Genomic DNA, 24,220 nt, shown 5'->3' on the forward strand with positions numbered 1-24,220 from the left:
GGTGTGGCTGAGATAATGGTCCAGGGTTAGGAGTTCATCTCCTTGAAATCCCACTGTCCCTCCCCAGGTTTGTTTTCATCCTTTTGGATTGATTTTGGCTCCTCCTTGGCATTTGGTGCTGCTGGAGGCTGGGAAGGACAGGCAGCACCTTGTGAGGCTCGGGCACAGCTCGCAGGGGTTCCGTATCTGCTCCCCAGCAAAGCCTGATGTGATTCATTCTTCTCCCTCCCGTGGCTTTCCAAACCTGGAAAAACAGAGCCACTGCATTCCATGGACGCCACATATTCCTCAAGCCAGTGAGCGCAGTCTAAACAGGAGCTCTCCATCCCGGAGCCCTCCAGCAGCCAGGAGAGGCCGAAACCCCCCGGCTCCTGCCCCCAACTCTCCATCTGCAAAAGCCCATCAGGATTTTTCCCAGTCTTTTTAGTCCCATGGGCTGGTAAATCCTGAGCTGCTGTCCCAGCTTTGTGCTTTTCCAGGAATGGTTGGGCTCTGAGAGGAGGTGAGGAGGGATAAACTTGCCCAGAAATGCTGTGGGAGCCCTGGCAGAGGGGCGAGGCAGGGCTTGCTCAGAAATGTGGGATTTGCTGCCGGAAAAGCTCAGATGTGGCTCAGCTCAGCATCAGCGAGCTACTCCCTGCTCCTCATCCCTCACATCCCAATCCTTAGGGAATAAAATTAATTTTCTTTTGGGGTTTTGGTGTTTCTACTTCAGGAAACAGCTTCTCATCGCTGATGCCTTGCACAGGCCCAGGGATTTTCTACAGGGATGAAATTGTCCAGGAGTTTTTAACAGGGATGAGATTTTGGAGCATGATGAGAAACAGGGCCTGGTGTCTCCAGCCAGGTTGTCCCAGCTGGATCAGGGGACATTGGTGTCCCCAGGCCTTGTGCAGGGATTCTGGTGGCAAAGAGCTTCCCCCTGCTCATCCAGGATGTTTCCTTCATCCTCACCAGGCTACCATGGAGCTGGAGCTGTGCCCTGTGCCCTGCCCGTGTCCCCAGGGTGCTCACGAGGGACACAGCCCCACGTGGGGACAGAGCTGGAGGGAGCGCAGGATAGCACAGGGATCCCAAGGAAACCCTTGGAAGATGTGGGGCTGGGTCCCCTGTGGGGGGGACACATTTTTGGGAGAGTCCCTTGGGATGATCTGCAGCCTTTTTTGGGAAGCAGCATCGGAGTCTCTCAGGGATCCGGGGTGGCTGGAGGATCCTGGGGGTTTGGAGGGTCCGGGGGCACTGGATGATCCCAGAGGATTGGAGCATCCTGTGGGAGAACTGGAGACATCCCAGGGGACCGAGGGATCCTGGAGGCTTTTGGACAATCCTGTCTGGGTTTGAGGGATCCTTGGGGGTTTGGAATCTCAGAGGGATTTGGATGATCCTGGTGGGTTGGGATGATCCCAGAGAATTAGGATGATTCCAGGGATGTTGGATGACCCCAGAGGATTGGGATGACCCCAGAGGATTGGGATGATCCCGGTGGGATTGCGATGATCCCAGAGGATTGGGATGATCCCAGAGAATTGGGATGATCTCGGTGGGATTGGGATGATCCCGGAGGAGTGGGATGATCCCGGTGGGATTGGGATGATCCCGGAGGAGTGGGATGATCCCGGAGGAGTGGGATGATCCCGGTGGGATTGGGATGATCCCGAGAATTGGGATGATCCCGGTGGGATTGGGATGATCCCGAGAATTGGGATGATCTCGGTGGGATTGGGATGATCCCGGAGGAGTGGGATGATCCCGGTGGGATTGGGATGATCCCGGAGGAGTGGGATGATCCCGGTGGGATTGGGATGATCCCGGAGGAGTGGGATGATCCCGGTGGGATTGGGATGATCCCGGAGGAGTGGGATGATCCCGGTGGGATTGGGATGATCCCGGTGGGATTGGGATGATCCCGGTGGGATTGGGATGATCCCGGAGGAGTGGGATGATCCCGGTGGGATTGGGATGATCCCGGAGGAGTGGGATGATCCCGGTGGGAGTGGGATGATCCCGGTGGGATTGGGATGATCCCGGTGGGATTGGGATGATCCCGGGGGTCGGGGCCGGGGGCGGTGCCGTTCCCTTGCCGGCAGCGCCACCTGGCGGCGCCGAGCAGGGACCGCCGGCCCGCGGCTTTCCCAAAATTTGGTTTCAAACCCGTCCAGTCAGGGCCGGTTTGGAGCCTTTTCTCCACCAGGTGGATGCTAAAAGCTTGTTTTTCTCCCTTATTAATTATTTTTTAAAAATCTCTTTCAAAATGTATTTATTTTGGGTTTTATCTTTCCCTTCTGGCATCCGGACCTGTGAGGGGGAACATCCCTTTATCCCATCTTCACACCAGCTCCAGCTCCTTCATGGAGCACTTCTGGATCAAACCTTTTCCATGCCCAGTGGGACAGATGGGAACACCTGGAAAAACATGGAGTAATCCATGGATACAGGCACCTGACACAGGATGTTCTCAGATGCGGTTGATTATCCAGATTTGCAGAAAACCTTGGAGAATCAACCGGTGGGAACGATGTCCAGAACATTAAATGGGTATTTGGAATACCAGGGGATGAGTTTGGCATCAGGTTCTTATCAGATATAAAGGCTGAGATCCATAAGAATCTCTTATCTGAGATCCATAAGTGGGTGTCTGATTTCTCCCTCAAAACAAAAAATTTGGGATCTCAGGGGATCCAAACAACAGCTCCTGTCACTTTCAGAAGGGGATTTTGATTTCTGCAATGCTTTTGGGAGGCCACACCCGAACATCTGTTCCTTTTCCAAGCATAACTCCTGCCTGATGCTCTGCAGGAAAAGGCAGTGCTGGGATGCTCCTGGATTTATCCCTGCCAAGAAATCTTTGCCACAAGGAGTCATCCTCAGGGATCAAACAGGGGGATGAAAGGAGGTGCCCCCAGTGCCAGCAGCAGCTCTGCAGCTGGAAGCTAGTGTTATTCCTAGAAATCCTCAGTTTGGCTCCACGAGTGAGGAAAGGCATGGGGCTCCCTTGTTTTCTTAAGTAACTTTCCCTGTCAGAATCCAGTAAGGAATTAAAACCAGAATATTAATATCAGTGGTTGGACTGGGGGTCTTTTCCAATTGAAATGATCCTGTGGGTTTATTATTGATGAAAGACAACAGAAGGAATAAATCTTATTGAGCTTCTGGCTCAATATCCCAATTCCCATTATCACAGGGTGCCCAGTGAAGCTGTGGCTGTCCCTGGAACCCTGGCAGTGTCCAAGGCCAGGTTGGATGGGGCTTGGAGCAGCCTGGAATAGTGGGAGGTGTCCCTACCACGGCTGGGGTGGCATGGGATGAGCTTTGAGGTCCCTTCCAACCCAAACCATTCCATGAGAAGTTGCTCTGATTCATCCAACTTCTGATAAACATTCCAACTCCAGTCTTGAACTGAACTTTTGCAGGGGAGCTGCAGATCCTTTGGAACATTTTGCTGAAGGAGTCACTGTGCCATCGACACGGATTTCCTTTCCTCAGACACTTCTCCAGCTCATCTCAGAGATCCCCAGGATGTCAGGAACGAGCACCAGAGAGCAAATGGCAATGCTAGAGGTGAAACCACCTCGGTTTAATCATGGAAAGGGATGTGGGGACACCGGCAGTGCCACTTGGCTTCAGCAGGGAGAACACGAGCCTGAGCACAGACCTTCCTTTATTTAAAGCAGCAGGACTCCAAACCCCTGGAATGGCACAGAAAGTGCAGCTCTGTGGCTCAGCTTCAGGCTAATTACTGCAAAAATAAGCAAACACACCTGGGAAAGCAGGATGACATGGCCTGGAAAGTTCTGCAGGGACTTTGGGGTACCAGGAGTTCATTTGGAGCAGAATTCGCTGCAGCAGTTGTGTGGGGGTGAAGAAAAGTCACTGCAGGGCAGCAGCTCCAGGCACTGCCTCCTCCAGAGGGATGGAAATGCCAGAGCCTGAGCAGTGCAGGTGCCTGGAAACACTCGGAAAACACGAGATCCCTCTGGAAAAACACAAGCATGACTCTTGTCTGAACAATTACTCACTCTGAAGTCTGAAGGAGCGGTAGCCATGGATATGTTAATGCTTAGAAATGTGGCAGCTTTCACCACATGAATGTTTCCCTTCTTCCCCTGCCCTTTTTTTGATCCCATCTAACTGCCCCATGTGTTTGCTTTATTCTTTAAGGAAAGGTAAACCTGGCTTGGCTCCAAGTGTGGGATGGGTGGGTGATAACACATTTGTGTGACATGGAGACCTCTGCAGGTGGCACATTTGGCGAAAAATTTCTGCTTCATGTCTTGTCTCCCAGAGCAGGAGCTGTTGTTTGTCGCTGGCAGGTACTGGAAAATTCTGGAGCAGCAGGACCAGTGGGATTGAAGGCTCCAGGTATCCCCTGGGACACAAAATCCCCTTTGGGAACCTCAGTTCTGTCACACAGAAAAGCCCAATAAAGGCTTGGTTGGGATTTTTTGAGAGCTTTTGCTGAGTTCTTGGCTTGTCCTCCTGTTGTTTTCCAAAGGGGTGGGAATCACCAGTTGCCTACAGTCCATCAGGAGCCATCTCTGAGTTCCCATCTGTAAAATGTGGATGCTTCTGAGGCAAAATTCTGGGAGAAAATTCTCTTTCATGCCCTTATCTCCCAGAGCAGGAGCTGTGGTTTGTCCCTGGCAGGTGCTGGGTACCTTGATGGAAAGTTCTGGAGCAGCAGGACCAGTGGGATTAAAGGCTCCCAGAGCCACCCTGATGCTCCAGGTATCAAAATGCCCCTTGGGAACATCAGTTCTGTCACACAGAAAAGCCCAACAGGGGCTTGGTTGGGGTTTTTTGAGAGCTTTTGCTGAGTTCTTGGCTTGTCCTCCTGTTGTTTTCCGAAGGGGTGGGAATCACCAGTTGCCTCCAGTCTATCAGGAGCCATCTCTGAGTTCCCATCTGTAAAATGTGGATGTTCCTGGGGCCGCAGCAGAGATGGACCAGAGATAGACCCACATCCTGAACTCATTTCTCCCAGGCACTTCAGTGGGATGCCCAGCCCAGAACAATGGCAGGATACACGACCCTAAACATTTCTGCAGGGCTTTGAAAGATGAAAAGCAGGGACTTTGCTACCTATGTCAGAGGAGGGGCAGGGAAACGTTCCATGATGTTTATAGCAGCCATCACGGACATTACACATGGAAAGATGGGAAATGCTGCCCTTTTCTGGGAGGGAGATAATCTTTAAGAGATGGCAACCAGGAAATCAAAGCATTTGGTACACAACAGCCTCCCAAGCAGGGGGGTTTGCCCGAGGAACGTGGCCACAGCCACAGATGTTTCCTCCAGAGCCAGAAGTGCTGTGAGGGGCTGTTCCTTCAGAGGAACCGGAATGAGAGAAATCCCTGCACACGCTCTTCCTCCCCCTCCTCACCCCTGTGCAGAAAAAAGCCAGCCCCAGTGCTGGATTTTTCAATGGAAACATTCCCCTAAAAGCTGTTTGTTTCTCCCTTTGGAGCAGGAGAAGATGATGAAATAAAAAAGCATACACACACAAAAAAAAAAGGCATGACTTGAAGAGAGTGTTTAACCATCCCTTTCCTGATTTTTTTTAAATTGGGATAATAGGATAAAACCTCTGTCCTTCCAGGCTGCGTGTTGGGAGGGGATCAGGGAGATTCTGGAGGGCTGGATGTGGACCTGGATGTGAGATCCAGGAAAAAGCCTTGATGGTGAGAGATCTTTTTTTCTGCCCTTTTTCCTTCCCTGGAAACAAATAGTCTCTGACTCTTGTAACTCAGAGCCTACCCAGCAACCCAGCTTGTTTACTGTTGTCTTTGGTGGCTTGAAGCTGTGTGGCCTTGTCCCTGTTCCAGGAGATGCATGGACATGGCTGGCTGAAGGAAAACCCTCACGCCTGTGCAGTTTTGGGGGTGGCACGGAGCCACCTCGCCCTCATTGTTAGCAGATTCCAGCGTTGCCTCACTGCTCTGAGCCACACACCACGCTGGCACTGATGGCCTCCAACAAAAAAACCCCTCCAAAGTCACCCTGTTCTCCATCCTGGAGCTGGTGGAGGCTCCACTCATCCCATGCTGGCTTCCCTCTGCATTTCTTCCACAAGTGAGGGTAGGGAGAAAGGGAGAATGGTCCTGGGGAGGTCACTTCCCTCATGGAACACCTTGGTGGTCACCGCTGATCCCAAACCCTCCCGGCTCCAGGGGTTCATTCCAGACCAGCATCTTCCCCCACTGAACCCCCAAAAAGAGGGGAGAGCAGCAACAACAGCTCAACAACAGCATCTCAAATGTTTGGGCCATGAAAGGAGCTGGAAAGAATGTGCCTGACCACATGACAGGCGAGGACATCGGGCTGTGCAGAGAATAGAGAGCCCTCAGTCTGAATTATTTGGAACAAAGTTGGCTCAGGAAAGCATTTCCCATTGTACTGCTGAACGTTTCTTCTCATCACACAGCTCTGCTGGGGCTGCTGCTGCACCCAAGGCTGTGCTAAGGATCACTTCACTCCCTATTAAAGGCAGAGTAGAGATCTATCAGCAGCATTTCAGACTTTTCTGCAGCATCCAGGCACTGCTTTGCTACTGCTGATGATTTTCTGATGAGTCTTGAGCAGTAAAACCGGGCCAGGATCCACCTGAGATGAGGCACATTTTGTACCTTTGTGCACAGGTCACAGCTACAGCAGGTACAGAATGAGGAATAAACACCTGAGAAGTATTCTGCTCTATAAAGGCTGTAACTCAGTCAGAGAATGTTTCAAGGTATGGATTTTATGGTTACATTGTTGGTATCTTGCACAGCCTTGATCTGGGCTGAAATAAAACATAAGCAGGCTTCAATTCCTTGAGATTTCTTATGAGATCAGAACCCAAGTATTCAATAAAATCTGTTGCATTTCAGAGTTTTGTGGACTTATAGAAACCCCTCCTGACTTTGCTCTAAGGGATGCCTTCCTGAGCATGCAGAGAGCCTGGAACAATAGCTCTGACAGAGGCAGACTGCCCCATTCACTTTTCCTACACAATCTGTTTCCTTTAGGGTCAACCCACAAGAGAAAATCCACATCATACAGCTGGAGACACCAGAAGGCCAAGCAGGGCTGTGCTTTGGCCACTCTTGTGTTTAATTATTTTAATTTAATTCAACAGCAGTTTGGCAGCTGGCACTGAAATGTCTTTTAGCTGGAGAGCAGCAGCACCAAGAGCTCCATCTCTGCCCCTGTTTCCCTGACTCTCCAAGGTAGATCTGCACTGATTTCAGAGAAGGATTTACTAACTGAGATGGCAGCACCTGAAAGACCTTGACATTTATTAGTTACCTGCATCAAAAATACAAGGATCACTGCAGCATTTTTCCAGTCCATTCAAAATGCTAATAAACTTAAGATTACAGTAATTATTTTTCTTCCTAACTAAAATTCATAGAATTATGGAAGTTGAAAAAGAGCTCCAGGATTATCAAATCAAATCTGTGACCCATCCCCACCTTGTCACCAGCCCAGAGCACTGAGTGCCACGTCCAGCCCATCCTTGGACACCTCCACCACCTCCCTGGGCAGCCCCTTCCAATTCCCGACCACCCTCTCCATGAAGAAATTCCTCCTGATTTCCAACCTGTTGGATAACCCCAGTTAGCATCTCCTCATAGCATGGTTTGGAGTTTAACTCTCAGCTGGGAAAGCAACAGGATATTGGGTAAATGCGGTGAAATGTGGCTTGGAAATACATGACAGAAAAAAGTGACAGGCTGGAAAGAGCCCAGATTTTGGACACTGCTCACCTGTGGGCTCCACCCAGAACCACAACTGCAAACAGAAAAACATCCAGATGTTTGTCCAAACAAATCTGGGCCCTGGTTACAGGCTGGGCTGACAGAAAAGCAAGCAAAGTTACCACATTTACAGAACACATAAACAGATCTGCACTGAAACTTCAGATGGGAAGAAAGGAAAGAAGGTAGAGGATGTGATTCCTACAAATGTGACCAGAAAAGGGTGGTTCCATCTGAAATGCAACAGAGGAAGTTTGAGATGCTGGAAGTTTTCGTTGGCAGAGTCACTGGCTTCTAACTGCTAAGGTCACCTGGACATCTTCAGCAGAGCAAGAAATATCCCAGAGTCAAAAGGAACAGCAAATGATCCCATTACTCAATTTGCCATCATTTGAAAGGGACAGGCAGGGATGGATAATTATTTTTTTGCTTTTCTTTCCTCTGCTTTGGAAGCTGATGATGCAGTGAGTGTGTTTGGGTAGTAACATAACCCTGACTCTCAGCCTTGAATGCACAAGCCCTGAAACGCGACCCACAGGGCTGTGCAGTGCTCGTCTGGATTTGGAGTGATACTGGAAATCATTTGGAGCTGTACAAAGAATGGAATGGAACTACTGATTTTTTCCAGATCCTTTGTTGACCTTACAAGAAGTTCACAGAATGACAGAATGATTTGGGTTGGAAGGGATTTGAAAGATCATCTTGTTCCAACCCCTGTGCTGTGAACAAGGCCACTTTCCACCATCCCAGGCTGCTCCGAGCCCAAACCTGGCCTTGGGCACTTCCAGGGATCCAGGGGCAGCCCCAGCTGCTCTGGGCACCTGTGCCAGGGCCTCACACCCTCCCAGGGGAGAATTTCTCCCCAGTATCCCATCCAACCCTACTCTCTGTCAGTTTGAGGCCGTTCCCCCTTGTCCTGTCACTCCAGGCCCTTGTCCAATGTCCCTTTCCATCGGGAGGAGGAGTCACTTCCATTTGGAAAGCCGCAGTGAGCTCATCCCTAATCCCTCCTTCCTCCAGGCTGAACAATCCCAATTCTCTCTACCTTTCCTCCCAGCAGAGCTGCTCCATCCCTCTGCTCATCCTGGTGTCTCCTCTGGACTCTGTCCAACAGCTCCATGTCCTTCCTGTGCTGGGATCCCAGGGCTGGATGCAGCTCCAAAGCTTTCCTTGAGCCCTTCCCTACAGAGCCACATGACAACGATGAGAACTTTTTATTTAATACTGAATAAATGGCTGACCCTCGAGGCATAATAATCTGCTTAAAATATACTTAACAGTATTCCCTGGCTAAGAAAAAAGTTTCCAACTCTTACTTTAAAAAAAAAATAAAAATCCATTTAGATGCTTACTTTGACTATGTGCCCAGCATCACTGGCAAAAGTGCTTCTGTTTAGAAAGGATGGCTGGGCCAAAATTCAACTTGTTTTTCAGGAATAGGAAACCCAAGGGGAAAAAAAAAGGTAATAAGAGCTATAGCAGATAAATCATTATTGGCATTACACTGGAAGGGAATGTTCATGTCCAGGACAGTGCCTGGGAGCACTTTCACCTGGAGAAGTTGTGTGGTGCTGTCTCACCCTCCTCACTGATGATGTGGAACAGCATCAGGGATGGTGACTAGGGCACAGAGGCTTTGCTACAATCTCCAGCAAATTCCCAAAGAATTCCATGCCAGACTAAGTGTGCCTGCTTTTCATTATCATCATTGTAATATTTCACAGAGGCAGAGGAATCACATCTCAGTGATCCCAGCAGCTATTTCATAATTATCTGATCCATAAGAAAGGCGGTTTTGGGGAAAAGCAGAGAAAACTGGGATTTGTTTTCCTCTGAAATAAGAAATATAAGGTTTACCAAGGGCTGATTTAGCAAAGAGCTGGGAAAAGGGTTCCCATTTTTCCTACCTGATGTTACCAGCTCTTAGCAGAGCTAGAATTAAACCAGTGTTTCCACTCTTCAAGGCACAAAAAGGACAATCCCTCTCTCCCTGGCCATTTTTATAAAAAATAAACTTAAAACTTCCAACAGGCAAATCCCATTTTTAGCAAACAGAATTGTTATCCTTAGGACAGATTTCCTGCTGCTGGCTTTTAATCTCACAGGTTAAAAAGGACAGGTCCAACCTTAAATGACTGTCTGGAACTACCTTGCTGCAGGTGCCAATGGGAAGGGCTTTAAGCCAGGCTTAACAAAAACACCAAACAACACCAAAACCAGAGTGTGAGCACTTTGTGGGCATTTTTTTATAGATAAATGGGTCCTCTCTCACCTGTGGGGACAAACTTTTGCATGTCCAAGTGCAGAAGTGAAGAGAGTTTGTGCAGAAATTTGGTTTAGTTAAACCTGAGGCTTACTAAAAACCTTAAAACTTCAGGTTGGCTTCTCACAAAACAATGAAAACACCTTTTATTTTGATTTTTTTTCTCCCCCATAATCATTTGTGACTACTGATTTCTCCTTGCCCTCTGTTCCTCTGGCTCTTGGCCAGCTCCACTCTCAGAGCATTGCCCCCAAGGCTCAGGCCTTGCAAGGAGGACACAGCTCTGTCTGCAGCTCCTTGATCCCTGTAATCCAGGAAAGCCCTGTGCTGTGCTCCCTGCCAGTTCACCCGAACAGGAACTACCCGCAATTCCCTCAGGGCGCTTTTCAGCTCGCTCACCCTAAGGCTGCCAGGCAAGTTCCCCACGTACACAGTGCTAATTGTGTCAGACCCCTCTAATTTGGGATTCACAGGATCACTTTCCACACAGGGTTGTCCCACTGGAGCTGAGCCTGGAGCAGCCCGTGGTTGGGTAGATGCAGCCATCACCTTCTTGTTTGAAATTGCTGCTCTGTTGGTGTTTGCCAGGGCTGGATGTTCATCTTTGAGGGTGACATCCTTGCCAGCCTGCTTCTCCCTGGATCGAAGAGTCTTTAGGATGGGGATTTTTCCCAGCATCTCAGAGCTGACCTAAAAAGGAGGAAGATGGATATAATTATTAGAAAATGATTTCTTGCCTTCCAGAAAAAGATGATGAGCATCAGGGCTCATTTGTGCCATAAAAAGAGAGGAACCTTTATTATTCTGCTGCCACGCACAGTGCCAGAGCATTCCAAATGTTCCTAATTGCTGGCCTGATTGGGAAGTCTCTCCCAAAATACACACTGCAGGACAAAAATAAACATTAGTGATTCTTGAAGCACAATGTGGATCCAGCAGGCAAATCCCAAACCAAGTCAGGACTATTCCAATTTGACATTTATTTATCTGAGTGCTTTCAGATCTGTGTTCTCCTTGTTCTGCCTCTGTGTTTGCTTTGACCAAGGGCCTGTGCTCCTGCCCTGGCAGAATCCATCCCAATCCATCAGACACTTCCACTCTGCAGAGCTCCTGGTGCTCTTTTCCCCCAGAACAGGATATCCCGTGGGCTGGGTCACACAATGGTGAAAGCTGCAGCGGGAGCGTGCCTTGGAGCAGGGTTCCTATGGATGTGGGCCCAGCTGGAGGCACATCCCCTGCTTGGGGCACATCCCCTCTGTGCCATCCGACCTCCCACACCACCCACAGCTCCTCAGATCCCACACAGATCTGCTGGGCTGGAGTAGGGAACAGAAGTGCTCGGACGCTGCACTTCACACTGCGAGTCTGTTATTCCTTCCATCCATCCATCCATCCATGCCCTGTTCCCAAAGAGCTTTTCTGTGAGGGCTCTTCCTCTCCACAGCTGAACCCCATCCATGTGAGGCATGAGGAGATGCCCCAGGCTGCACTCAGACACTGGCAGGAAATGCAGTGGTTCCCCAGCTAATGTGGTTGAGCTCTTGGCTTGCACACTGCGCTTGGAAGGAGAAGGAATTCCTGCTTGGCTGCTGGACAAGTCCAACATCCATCAACACGAGATCCAATACTGAAATTTAGGGAGCAAAACAGAGCGTGGGGAAGCAATGTCTGAGCTAGCAGAGACCCAGGCTAGTAGCCCAGCATGTCAGCAGGCCACTCTAGCAGGGCAGCATGTTCAGCAGGCTGGACTGGAGCAGCAGCAGTTAATCCCAGCCAGGACATGCCAGCAGATCTCCCAGGCCAGACCTCACTCATCCCAGAGCCTCTGGATTCCTGCTCCTACAGTTACAGTCACAGCCAGCCTGGATCTGCACAACATCAAGCTCAGCTCTCTGGGGACAGGAGCCCAGCTCTGAAGTGACTCGAGGAAAAGCCAAGCCAGGGTGGGGGCAATGTCAGGATGAGGTGACAGGAAAGTCACTCAACAGAATTCTCTTCATGCTTCTTCTTCTGAAGAGCAAACAAGTGGGTTTTATTTCAGGCTGGAACTCTGCTAGTTCTGCTAACACAACATCAAACAGCAAGGACTTGCTCCAGGAGCCTCCACACTCAGAAAGGTGCAGACCATTTTCAGATTTTACAGAGTTCTTACTCGGTGGATTCTGGGGCTGATTTGTTTTTCTCAGCCAAGAACTCCAAATGCAGCATTTGACAGCAAACTCCTCTTCCCTGAGTGATATAACATCAAACCAAGGGCTGAAGGATCTCACTTTGTTTGTCCTGGCCAACAATTAAGAAGATTTGTTGTCCTCTGTCAAATTTCGAAGTGAAATGTAAGCTCTATGCTAATTAAACCAAACAGGAAAAGCATTTTTCTGTTCTCATGCAACCAACCACTCCTGGGCCCAAAGTACAACCTCAACCTCTTCCCAAGAACAGCTCCTTTCATCCTGAAATTAAACTCAGTTGCCAGGGCACGGCTTGGGTGTTTGATTAGAAAGGGAAATGCTACCAAGGGCAAACCCTCAGGGCTTTGGAGATTAGGGCAATCAGAGATGGGCACAGAGAGGATAAACTCCAATTCCCAGGCTTTCAAGGACAATCCAAGGGCAGGATTTAGATATCCAGGGAACAGCACAACCCCTAAGAGACTTCCACAAGGCATCTTCTCCCACTAGGCAGATTTTGGCATCAGACTGCAGCTCTTGGAGCTACTGTTTCAGGCTCCTGGCAACTTCAGGAAGATACAGGAACAACAGCATTTATGTTTTAGGAGGAATTTCTGCACAGAAAGGGGGATTAGACATTGGAATTACTGCCCAGGGAGGTGGTGGAGTCCTCATCCCTGGAGGTGTTTAAGGAAAGACAGAACATAGCACTCAGTAGTCTGGTCTGGGATCAGTCACAGGTTGGATTTGATGATTTTGGAAGGTTTTTTTTCCCCATCTCAATGATTCTGGGATTTTTGTGAGGGCTGTGAACTATTTTCTTTAAAGTTATGATCAAACACCACCATGAAGTGATTCTGTCATTCCCCTAAAATCCAGCCCTGTGCAGTCACAACAGCAAAATACCTTCACATCACCAAAGCAACAAAGGCAGCTGACTTAGGGCTTGTATTTTTTTGTATTAGCAAAGATTTGTAAAAAACATTAGACAAGTTCTGACACAGTCAGCTGACACCTTCCTTTCACAAGAGGATTTACCTTAAGGACTTTTTTCTCTGGGGTCAAGGAGAACATCTCAGCTGGGTCAAACCTTCTAAACCCTTCCCCATTTTCTCCCACTTTTATGCCACAGAAAGGCAAAAACTCAATTTGGGGTTTTGATTCAACAAACAAATCCACTGGGGGTGAGAACTAAAAGGGCAAAGGGGACAGTGGGTGGCAGGGGAAAGGAAAAAGCTTGTTCTGCTCTGTTGCAAAAGAGCAAACAAAAGAACCCTGCGGTAGTACAATGTGTTGCTAATTACAATCATGCAAGAAGTTCCTTTTGTCCTGTGAGCCGTGGAGGATTGCAAGGATTTATTTCCATGTGGAGAGAGGCCAAAGATATTCCTTCTCTCTTTCAAACAAGCTGCACACTTCTGGGTGCTGTGCTGGCTGGTCAGTCCTCCCTAGCCTTGCTCCCCCCTGTCCTTGTCCCTACCTACTGCTTTAGGCTAAGCCAGAATTTAAGGGACATTGCAGCCCAGGGCTGGTTGATGCAGCTATGGGAACACAGGCAAACCCAGCACTGAAAGCTTCCCCCATCCCTCTAAAGTCAAGGCCAAGTCATTTAGTGATGTTTTTAAACTTTGGATTGAGTGATTTAGCTTTGGTAGTGAAACCAAAGCCAAAGAAGCTTCCCATTATCCCTTGACCACCAATTCCCAGGCCAGTTCCACACTTCAGCCCTCTGGGGCTGGCCAACAGAAGTGCTCGTGGGTCTGTGCCATAAACTCTGAAGTGATTTGGGTTAAAAATAACTCCACCAAAGGCAATTAATCATTTAATAATCCTGCCTACACCCTGCCATGGCTGGGAGAGCCTTGGGGAAAGAGGACAGCAGGCTGGATAAATTCTTCTGGCACACAATTACTGGGAAAGGAGCTGAGGAGGGAAATGTGGCCCCTTTCTGACAGAAACCTGAGGAAAAAAAGTCCTGGATGCTGAGTGCCAACACACATCTCCCCACACTTTAACCACAGCATCCACTGCTACGACACCTGGTTTGATCCCAAAATGTGGTGGCAGATGGACTCCTGCACCATCCCTGCTGGAACACCAGGGCTCTCCTCACCCTCTGCTCCCACACAACTCTCATTGGAGCCACTTTCAATATTTTGCTGAGGAGAATGAAGGATGTATTTGTCCTCTGTCAGAGTGAGTAATGCTGACCCCTGAGCCAGCCCAGGCCAAGGCAAACAGCACTGAGATTTCCCTGGAAGCACTGCAATCCTGGAGTGAGGCAGACAGGGAAGGGCAGATTGGATTAGAGGCTGTCCTTATCCTCTCATTTCATTCTGCCTCCCACAGCTCGTCATCTCACTGACACTGGAACATGTGGATCTTGGGAGACTCCACCTGCAATCCCGTGCTCAGCTCTGGTGATCCCAGCTTCAGAAAAACATGGAATGTTGGATCAAGTCCAGAAGAGGCCATGAAGTTGGTAGGAGGACTGGGACAGCTCCCCTGTGGGGACAGGCTGAGAAAGTTGGAGCTGTTCAGCCTGGAGCCATCCCAGCACCTTCCAGGATAGGAATAGGCAAGGAAGCTGGAGAGGGACTGTTCATCAGGATAAGGGAAACGGACTCGAAATGGAAGAGGGGAAGATTTAGTTTAGGTTTAGAGAAGGAATTATTCCCTGTGAGGGTGGGCAGGCCCTGGCGCAGGTGCCCAGAGCAGCTGGGGCTGCCCCTGGATCCCTGGAAGTGCCCAAGGCCAGGCTGGACAGGGCTTGGAGCACCCTGGGATGGTGACAGGTGGGCAGGGGCTTGGAATAAGATTCTGTTTAAAATCCCTTCCAAGCCAAACCATTCCATGATTTTAAGATGGAGACTGATGCTGCTGCCCTGGCAGACTGCAAACACCACCAAACATCTCCAGTGCTGCAGATCCACCAGCCCTTACAAACAGGTGGGCAAAAGGTGTTTGCAAGGTTCATCTCTGCCCATCCTCAGAGGGCTCTGACCCCAGATTGTTCAACACCTCCAGGACAAACCCCACTTTTCATGCTGTGTCCTTGTTTCCAGGAGCTCTGAGCAAACAGGGATTTGAGGCCCAGACAAGGTCGGGACAGCAAGGCCAGCACAGTTGAACATTTTATCATTCATTTGCACAAAATGTCCAAATATGTGCACACAATCCAAGGGCATATTTCTGGGAGCTGGCAGCCCATGGAGCCTGCTGGTGTCCCTCAGGAGAACCTTATGCAACCCACACTTGGAATCCATCCGTGGCAGCTGCATTCCGGGGACTCTGCAGCGAGGCTCAGCTTTGCAAAGGTGTTGAGATGTGTGACCACGTGTGGAAGCATTCCCTGCTCCCAAAAAACACAACAAAACAAAGCCTTGGCCACACTGACTGCAATTTCCTTTTGCTGAAGGATTTTCCAGCTTTTTGTGCATTTTTTCTTTTGAGCTTTCCTTTCCAAATATTCTATCACAGACGCAAATCAAAGCAGTTTGTTGTCAGAGGGTTTCCATCTCTGCCACTGGGATTCCCTCCACAGTTCATTTCATTTCAGGAAAATTATTTTCCTACTGCTATAAAATTCTCAGCAAAAGAATTATTTCAAAACCAGAAGGAAATGCTTGCTAAAATATAGTGATTTTTCCACCAACTACTCTCATTTCCCTCTTCATGAACCCAAATATTTTAATTTGTCTGTACAGTTTCAATTCAAAATAAACACAGCACAAATAACATGATAATTGGGACAAATATAATAGCCAGTGTCCCAGATAAAGATCACAGTTACCCATAGAAAATATTAAACGAGAAAGCAAGTAGCTTCATGAATTTAGAGTTCCCAGAAACAATGGGGTGGGTTTTCAATGCAGATGAAGCCAAATAATTCTCCACTGGCATCCAAATAAAGTTTTCCAGAGTGCTCAGCTCTCAGCAGCTCTTGCTGCCCTCCAGTAAGTCAAATTGATGTCCCAAAACTCTGACCTCAGAGGCACAAAACTTCCACAAACACCTCTCAGCACTGTCGATTTAGAAGTGTTTCTAGAGTGCTTGATAATGATTCTTTGGTATTAATGATATTGTGGCTCTTGCACTTCCTTGAAAGTCTTTAAGCAGCACAGAACACACAAGAGCACTCCAGGAAAATGCAGAAGTTCCTTCAGCATGGAAATGGAGCCCTGGATTTGTCTGCTGGGTGAGCACCTCCTTCGCTCTGGAAGGAAAACCCAGAGTGTGCACTACTGGCAGCATGTCCTTACAACAATCCTTAGCTCTAATCCCATATTTGCAAACACCTGGATTTCAAACTCCTGGCTTGATCCAGCCCTGTTCAATCAAGGATCAACTTTTTTTTTTACAGTGTACTTTCCACCTCACACGTCCTCACAATGAAGTTAAGCTACCTGCTGTTGACAAAACCCCATGTTTAGAAGTGGATGATTTATTTACTCACTGCCTCTTGGTTCATTTAGTTTTGCTCTGAGGAACAGGAATGCACCAGCAAAGCCAGGATTTGAAGGAGAAAAGGAGGGGGAGAAAATGATGGAGAAGTAGCCAGGAAAATCCAGAGGACAAACACTTAAATAGCCCCTATCAAATGTTGTCTTTTTCACCCCCTGGTGATTAACCAGACCTCACATCTCCAAACCCTTCTGTGCAAGAGCTCAACATCCAGGTACCACCACAGGCACAAACAAAATAAATGTCACTCATTTCCCTGGGGAATAATGGTAATTTCTTCTTCATATAGACACCACACTTTGTTCTGGTCCCAAAAAGACAGAAAAGTGATGATTATCCCTGCTCTGGCTGGTCTTCTCCAATTTTCCTGTTTAATCCACACAGCTCCAAACACAGCTTGAGGTGTTAAATCAACACTCAGATATTCAAATGAAGGGTCAATCTGTGCTCCATTCTCAGTGAAAGCTGCAGAAAATTCAATTTCTGCTAAAGGCACAGAAAAAGAAATAAAGAAGTGTCAGCAAGGCCACTTACTGAGAAGTCTGACACCAAGGCAGACAAACTGATCAAAAGTATGTTGGCAAGATGGATGGAGCATGAGGGGTAGGCCTTCAACACAATTACATTCAATAAGATACTAAAAAAAATTACAATTCAAAAATAATTCAGTGGAAAAAATGCACTAGGACAGACAGAGCTGTTATTTATTTATTTATAACCTCAAATCCTCAACCACAGGCAGGGTAAAATGCTCTCCCACCATTGGAGTAAAAATAGTCCTGGCTAGAATTTGTTTGTTGTAGATACATTACCTAAAGAAATGTAACTCTTTTTCCTGGTTGGCAAATTTTAACAAACGATTTTTCATTTCCCTGGGAGTATTCCCTTAAAATTCCTCACTTTCTGTGGGTGCACAATTCCTCATTTCAGCATTCCTGCTGCACACACTCATGCAGGATTGTGTCTGCTCTCTAACTGGATGATTTTAGAAATGAAAATCCAATGACAAAAAGTTTTCCCAGCAGGAACCTCCAGCAAAACAATTCACTCAAGGCTTTTCTAAAACTATTTGGGAAGCTGAGGAAGTTTCTGACACTGGGAAGGGGGAAAAGGCCAAATCCATAATAGAGGAACTACCAATAAATAAAGATTCATGTTTAAAGTCACTGTTCTTCCACCTGAAAACGAGCTCCAGCCACAAATTTATCCCTGCAAAGTGAATCCACTACAGAAACAGGAATGTACCACCAGCAGGTTATGTTTTCCTTTCACAACCAACACAGATTCTACCCACCAGTTCCAACCCCCTGGGACACTTCCCACTATCCCAGATTGCTCCAAGCCCACTCAGCCTGGCCTTGGACACTTCCAGGGATGGGGATTATCAAGATACCTCTTGATAATCCAGCAACCTCAGATCTGGGAAATATCTCTCCTCCTCACCATTACCCCTTAAACCCCACTGCACACAGATGCTGTTTCGTTTCACCTGACAAACACATTTGCTCTTTTACAAAGTATTTCTAATAAAAAAAATTGTTTATATATAAAAATGAGGGGTTTATCAGCAGATTATTGGTACTGGTAAGCCACCAGCAGCAAAGGTTTAAGATTTAACTTGAATTGAGATTGAACTTGCCTTGTGCCACATTATTCCCTGAGGTTTTGGTCGTTTGCAATTAGTCTGGATAGTCCTTGTTGGAGTGAGGATGTAATCCACAGTTAAATCATGATCATCCAGGATCTCCTCTGATATGTCAAGCACCTACAAGGCAGAGATTTGCTTAAGTAGCTAAAAACCAAATTCCCTAAAACTGTGCCCCATTCCTGATGTCTTGTCACATGAAAATCCATCCAAGACAATGGGAATAAAGATGCCAAACCAGCATCATTCCATGTATCCTCTCCAGAGAGAGCAGGAAGTGCCCCAGAGCTCCCTCCCCACTGGAGAGGGGATATTTGAACATCTGAGCTCACCTGGCAGTCGTGCACGATGGTAACCACGGGTGTGTCCTCCTGCACTGCACCCATGGACACCATCATTGCATATTCCATGTCTGCATAACCTTCCCCTTTGCCAATTCTCCAGCCTAAAGCACAGAAAAGAGGGAAAAAAAAATTCCAAACAGCAGAGTTTTTGTTAAAATTGTTCAAACTGTGTCATTAACCGGGCAGTCTGCAAGTTGTAACTCTGGAAAAAAACAGATCAGCATCTCTCACAGAGCACAATTTCCTTGAAATCAGTACTGAAATGAAGTAAAACATCAGTTTCAATGATTCCTAAAAGATCCCAGAAGCTTCCCATTCAGAATAAACAAATTTAATGCAGTTAGCACAGCAGTTTATTTAGCAATTGTATTTAGAACCTTCTATTCATGTCCAACACAGGTTAATGTGGGTAAAGAGGAGTCTGGGTCACGTACAAAAACCGTGTTATTTTAGGCAAGGGATAAAGTCAGTGGAAAATTTTTCAGCACCAGCAGGTTTCCAAAATACTAGAAAACGCAAAATCTGATCCCCAAATAGGTACTGAATCAGCAGGTCTGACACATGTCCTTTCACACAGCCTGTGTGAGCAGAGATCTCTGAGCAGGGAGCCTACTTGGGTTCCTTTAAAACACAAATAATTTCTTGCCTCAAGAGTTTTCCTGAGGGCCAAAACATCTCTGCTGTGTGCCTACTGCATCCTGGAGGCATTGCTGCTTCCTGCTGGCACTGAGAGCAGGGATTTGTCACACACAGAGGCAGAACTCAAGACAAACTCAGCTCCAAGGATAAATCTGTCTCTGCCACGTAGTGTGGCCTTCCCGACACTGGATTGGGACCTTCCTGCTGCAAGTTTTTCCTTACCTTTTTCAGAGACAGCCACTGATCCCACCACAACCAAATCCACTTGTGCTTTCCCATCCAGCCCCACAGGCACGCTGTAGTCTTTTACACCCTGCAGGAAAAAACAGCGTTTGAGGTTTGCAGAGTGCACAATCTTCCAAGCACCAAGGCAGAAATCCAGGATATTTTGATAAATCCAAGTAACTCCCCACGTTTCCAAGTGTATCTTCCATGTTTAGCCAAGCTGTACATGTCTGGGAAGTTATCCCCCAGGGAATCCTAGAATAGATTCCCTACTACAGTGACAAGAATTTTGGCACACTGCAAGGAGAACTGAGGGAGGTGGGCACTTTTAGAAGCAAGGTTATTTATTTAGGATCAAAACCTGATATTTTGAAACACTTTTTCGGAAATCTGTTCCTAAAAATGAGGGCAAGTGACACTTCCTATTTACACTTCCCTACTCTACTAAAAACTTGAGGAATACCAGAGCACTACAAATGCTTCAATTAATTCTGAAATACAAATCACAAAGCTAATTTAGACACAGACAGCTACAGCACAAAGAAATCTGAAGTTACGCAAAGTAACACAATTATTTTTTCTTCCCCTCTCTCCCTGTTCAGCTCCACCCATTCCTCTTCAATCTGCTCTCATTTTAACAAAAATTCTGTCCAGACTGCAGAAATTAAAGATTTTGTTTATTTGGGTTTTTAAATATCAGAGGTTTAGAACTATTAAAAATATATCTTGTGATTCAATCACTACCAATATACGTGTACAGCACACTGCAAATGCTCCTCACACCAACTCAACTTGGTGCTAATCATAAACTAACAAAAAATCACAATAAAGAGCCAAACGTTTTCTGTGCAGAGCACAAACCCCAAGAATTCAGTAATTTGTGGCTGACTATCAGCACTAATGCCCATCAGGCACTTCCCAGCAGAGTGGTGAGGATTGTTTGCACAGTGCTTTGTAAATACAAACTGCCAACAGCATTTTTTCATTAGTGGGCTGGGGGGAAAACCAGAAACGGGGTGGTAAGAGCCCAGATCAGACAGCAGGCCAAGAGAAAGGTCTCTTTCAAAAGTGCTCTTCAACCCTGAACAGCTTAATTAGTTAATGACTCCAATAGAAGTTCCAACAAAGAAAGTCACTAATTACCAGCCATTTACAACCTCAGTTGTTTATGGCATTGCTGAAGAACTTTATTGCCTTTAGCAGGAGATAAAGGAGGAAATAAATCCATATAGTAACCTCTTCATGCTGTAGCAGTTGGGTTTTCAAGGCAAATAAAGATGGATATAAAACCTGCCAGGGTTTTCTGGCCAAAGCCTTCAGCTGTGGAGTGAGATTGTAACACGAGAGGGCAGCAAGAGACCGCGCTGCAAAATCAAACCTCACCACGTGCCTGCGCCTCACTGCATGCAAATGCCACAATTCACGGGTCTGTGGATGCTGTATTCTAAAAAAAAAACTCCTCTTCCCTATCTGGTAACATTTAAGAGCACCAAAATATTCCCCAGAGGGGTCTGCAGCTTAAAACTGCACAATGTAATAGCCTGAAGAAAAATCTAACTCACCTCAAGTCGCTCATAATTTTCCAAAAAACACTGAGAAATATCAATACCATCCTGCTAAGGCTAAATTTTCTCCTGATTTCAATCCTGTCGATGGCAGTTGTGTGCACAAACCCAGGAATAACATCCTAACAGGAAGATATTTCAGGTCTTCCAGCTGGTCCATCCTAACCCCACACTGTCCCACAAGTTAATTCAGCCCTCCCTCATTCCCACCTGAGATGTGGCACATCTTCTCAGGATCTCCTTGGTTGCACCTGGAGGGGGAACAATCCTATTGAACAGCCCAGTCCTCAGACGTGGTGTGGGAACCAGCAAAGTCTTCCTTGCCTGGGGAACCACATGAAAAGCTTCATTTTACACTGAAGAACTATTTTTACTGTCACACAGCAAAAGCTACATGGCCAAATATTTAATCTGTTATGTTGTAGCTAGTGTTGTTAATTCTGTAGTGGTTGTAATATTAATTTCCTCCAAATACAGGAAAATTCCATTAAAAGGTTTATTGAAGAAATAAAAGGTAAGGCATACATTTGAAGATATTTGAGGACACACCTTTAAAGATATCCCGTCCTTTAAAGCTATGTCTCTAAATGGCTTTATAAGATATATTAGTTTCAAACTGACAAAGGGCAGGGTTAGATTGGGTATTAGGGAGAAATTCCTCCCTGTGAGGGTGGGCAGGCCCTGGCACAGGTGCCCAGAGAAGCTGTGGCTGCCCCTGGATTCCTGGAAGTGTCCAGGGCTTGGAGCACCCTGGGACAGTGGAAGGTAGGAGGCTGGAACTGAATTATACTTCAAATCCCTTCCAACCTAAACCATTCCATGATACCTATTGGCTCAAGGTCCAGCAGTGAGCTGCACATCAGAACTGCTGAAGATGCAGTGCCCGGTGTTGCTGAGGTGCTGCCAGGCTCTGCTGTCCCCTCCCAGCCCCTCCTCAGGGCTGCCAAGGCACTGTTACCTGCAGAGCCGCCAGCCGGGCACCTTCCAGAGGTTTGTCAGGATCCACCTTCACCTCCCGTGCTCTGCTGAACGCATCCAGCTCCCTGAGAGAGCAGCAGGCCTGGAGAGAGCCCTGAGAGAGGGAAGGAGCCAAGAGGAGAACATTTTCACTTACTTCCAGCGTTAGGAAGCGGGCGTTCCTCTGGGGAGCATCGGGGTTTATTTTTACTGTACAGGCAGCCTGGAACTCCTGCAAGCCCAGAAGCCTCGTGGCAGCATGGGAGGCGCCCTGTTTGCATAAAATATCAGCGGATCAGAGAGCTCGCAGCTGAGATGGGCAATTTAGAACCTTTCACCCTCTAGAGAGGCTGATCTCCGCACATTTTTAATTGAGGGGCTGGTAATTTCCTGTTAATCCCTGGAAACATCCACGGCCAGGCTGGCCAGGACTTGAAGCAACAGTGGATAGTGGAAGGTGTCCCTGCTGAATGAGTTTTACGTTCCCTTCCAATTCAAACCAGTCTGTGCCTCACCGACAGGGCGGCTTTGTTTTCTCTCCTTCGAGGGCTGCTGGGGGGTCTGGGGGGGACTGGGGGCCCATCCCGGCCCGGGCTGCAGAGCGGGCAGGCCCCGAGGCGAGGGAAGGAAGGAGCAGCAGGAGGCGGCCCAGCGCCGGCAGCCGCCGGTACCTTGAAGTTTGGGATGCGGCCGCGCACGGGCCGCGGGAATTCGGCCAGACCGGAGGCCTCCAGGTGCTCCCACACCTTCTCCCGGATGTCCCACTTGGAGGAGGGCCCTGAGGTGAGCGCCCGGCCCGGCGCCGCCATCGCCGTGACGCCACCGCCATCGCCGCCCTCAGCCGCCGGCCGTGACGTCACCGCCATCCCCCCGCTCTGCCGCTCTCCACCGCCCCGTGACGTCACTGCCGCTCCGCCCCCACACGCTCCTCAACACTGACGTCACAACCACGCCTCGCCACGCCCCCTATTTGTGACGTCACTGTATCACTGCCCCCGCCCCTTTATTAAAATCAGACCGGAGGGGCGGGGCCTCTGAATAGGACACACCCCCTCCGGCGCGCGCACGGCGGCTACGGCGGCGCTGAGGGCTCAAAACGCCTCGAAGGCAAAGTTGAGGGAGCAGGGTGAAGGAATGTCGCTCAGGGCCCGATTTATTTCTGGAATTAAACATAAAAAAGGCCGTGCTGGCGTATTAATGTGAGATTTCGGCCCGCGTTATACAAATACCATGGGTTTTCCACCACGTCTTGTGGCTGGGGATGAAATACCACCTTGTTTTTTGTAAAATAATCCCTCACGTTAATTACTTTTCCATTTAAAATTGGCTGGTGGTGAATAAAACAATATCCAGCCTCTACGTGGGTTGCCCAGTCTGCTGGCTTCCCGAAAGTTCACTTCTTGCTCGCCTTTAATTGGATAATAAATGATTTGTTTGCATGATTTATTATTTATAGAATTAATATATTCCACTGAAACTGCCCTAAGAAGAGGGAGGATGCTGAGGATTCCGACATTGCTGAGCGGAGCAGGACGGAGGGGTTATGGGAACAATGAAACAAGGAAGGTTTATTTTAAAGTGTGGCAGGAAGAGGGGAAATGTCCTCGATTTATGCTCGGTTTGGATGCTGCGGATCCTCAGGGCCGGCTGTGGCTGTGCCAGCCCAAAAAAGCGGAACAAATTCAGATGCTCCTCTCTGAGCGGTCGCAGATGCAAACTCCTTTTCTGAGGGTTTTTTTCCTCCACTAAGGCCAAGACTCTGCCAAGTTCAGGAGTCTGAAGGAATTCCCCCTCCAGCTCTGAGCAATTCCCAAATTTGGATTAATACCCGGCATATCGTGATAAAATGCTTCACCTTTTCACTTGTAAGCATCCAAACAAAAAATAAAAGGAAGGTTTTGGAGCGCTGGTGCTGCGATGGGGTTTGGGAAGAGCCTTTCCTTGGCTCGGAATGCCGCTGGAGCCAGTGGGAATCCTTCCAGGCACAGCAGACCACCCATGAGGAGCTGGGACGAGGTGTTGGGAGCTCATTCCTGCATTTCCTACTCATGGAAAGCTGCCGGTGACCCCTCTGTCCCTGGAGAAGCGATTCCTGGGGCTGGGAGTGCCAGCACTGCCTGGCCACTGTCACCCAACATCCCCAGCCCAGCTGGGACTCGCTCCCACCCCAAGGAAGGGAAAGCGAGGGAGGGAGAGCAGTGCTGGTAATTAATT

General features: G+C 48.1%; 1 protein-coding gene across 8 annotated transcripts; it reads right to left on the reverse strand.

Annotated features, from left to right (window-relative positions):
• Positions 1–162: 162 nt before the first annotated feature.
• On the reverse strand, positions 163–22,911 carry MTHFSD (methenyltetrahydrofolate synthetase domain containing). Of its 8 annotated transcripts, XM_088062392.1 has the most exons (11): positions 22,678–22,909; positions 22,223–22,277; positions 22,008–22,121; positions 21,260–21,373; positions 19,482–19,572; positions 18,609–18,721; positions 18,271–18,396; positions 10,399–10,689; positions 8,782–8,918; positions 7,746–7,833; positions 7,104–7,637 (listed from the first exon to the last, which is right to left on the reverse strand). In XM_088062392.1, exons 1-11 carry the CDS (start codon positions 22,833–22,835, stop codon positions 7,608–7,610), a joined length of 1,317 nt encoding a protein of 438 aa, XP_087918518.1. In that variant the 5' UTR covers positions 22,836–22,909; the 3' UTR covers positions 7,104–7,607. The 8 variants fall into 8 exon arrangements, with proteins under 8 accessions (XP_087918519.1, XP_087918515.1, XP_087918517.1 ...); XM_088062393.1 differs by lacking the exons at positions 7,104–7,637; positions 7,746–7,833 and adding an exon at positions 163–244; XM_088062389.1 differs by having other exon boundaries at positions 7,103–7,833; positions 22,678–22,910.
• Between the last annotated feature and the right edge of the window lie 1,309 nt (positions 22,912–24,220).

The sequence above is a fragment of the Pseudopodoces humilis genome, chromosome 14 (genome assembly GCF_049639895.1).
Source record: "Pseudopodoces humilis isolate 2021_Gansu_Grassland_sample_001 chromosome 14, ASM4963989v1, whole genome shotgun sequence".
Lineage (NCBI taxonomy): Eukaryota > Metazoa > Chordata > Aves > Passeriformes > Paridae > Pseudopodoces > Pseudopodoces humilis.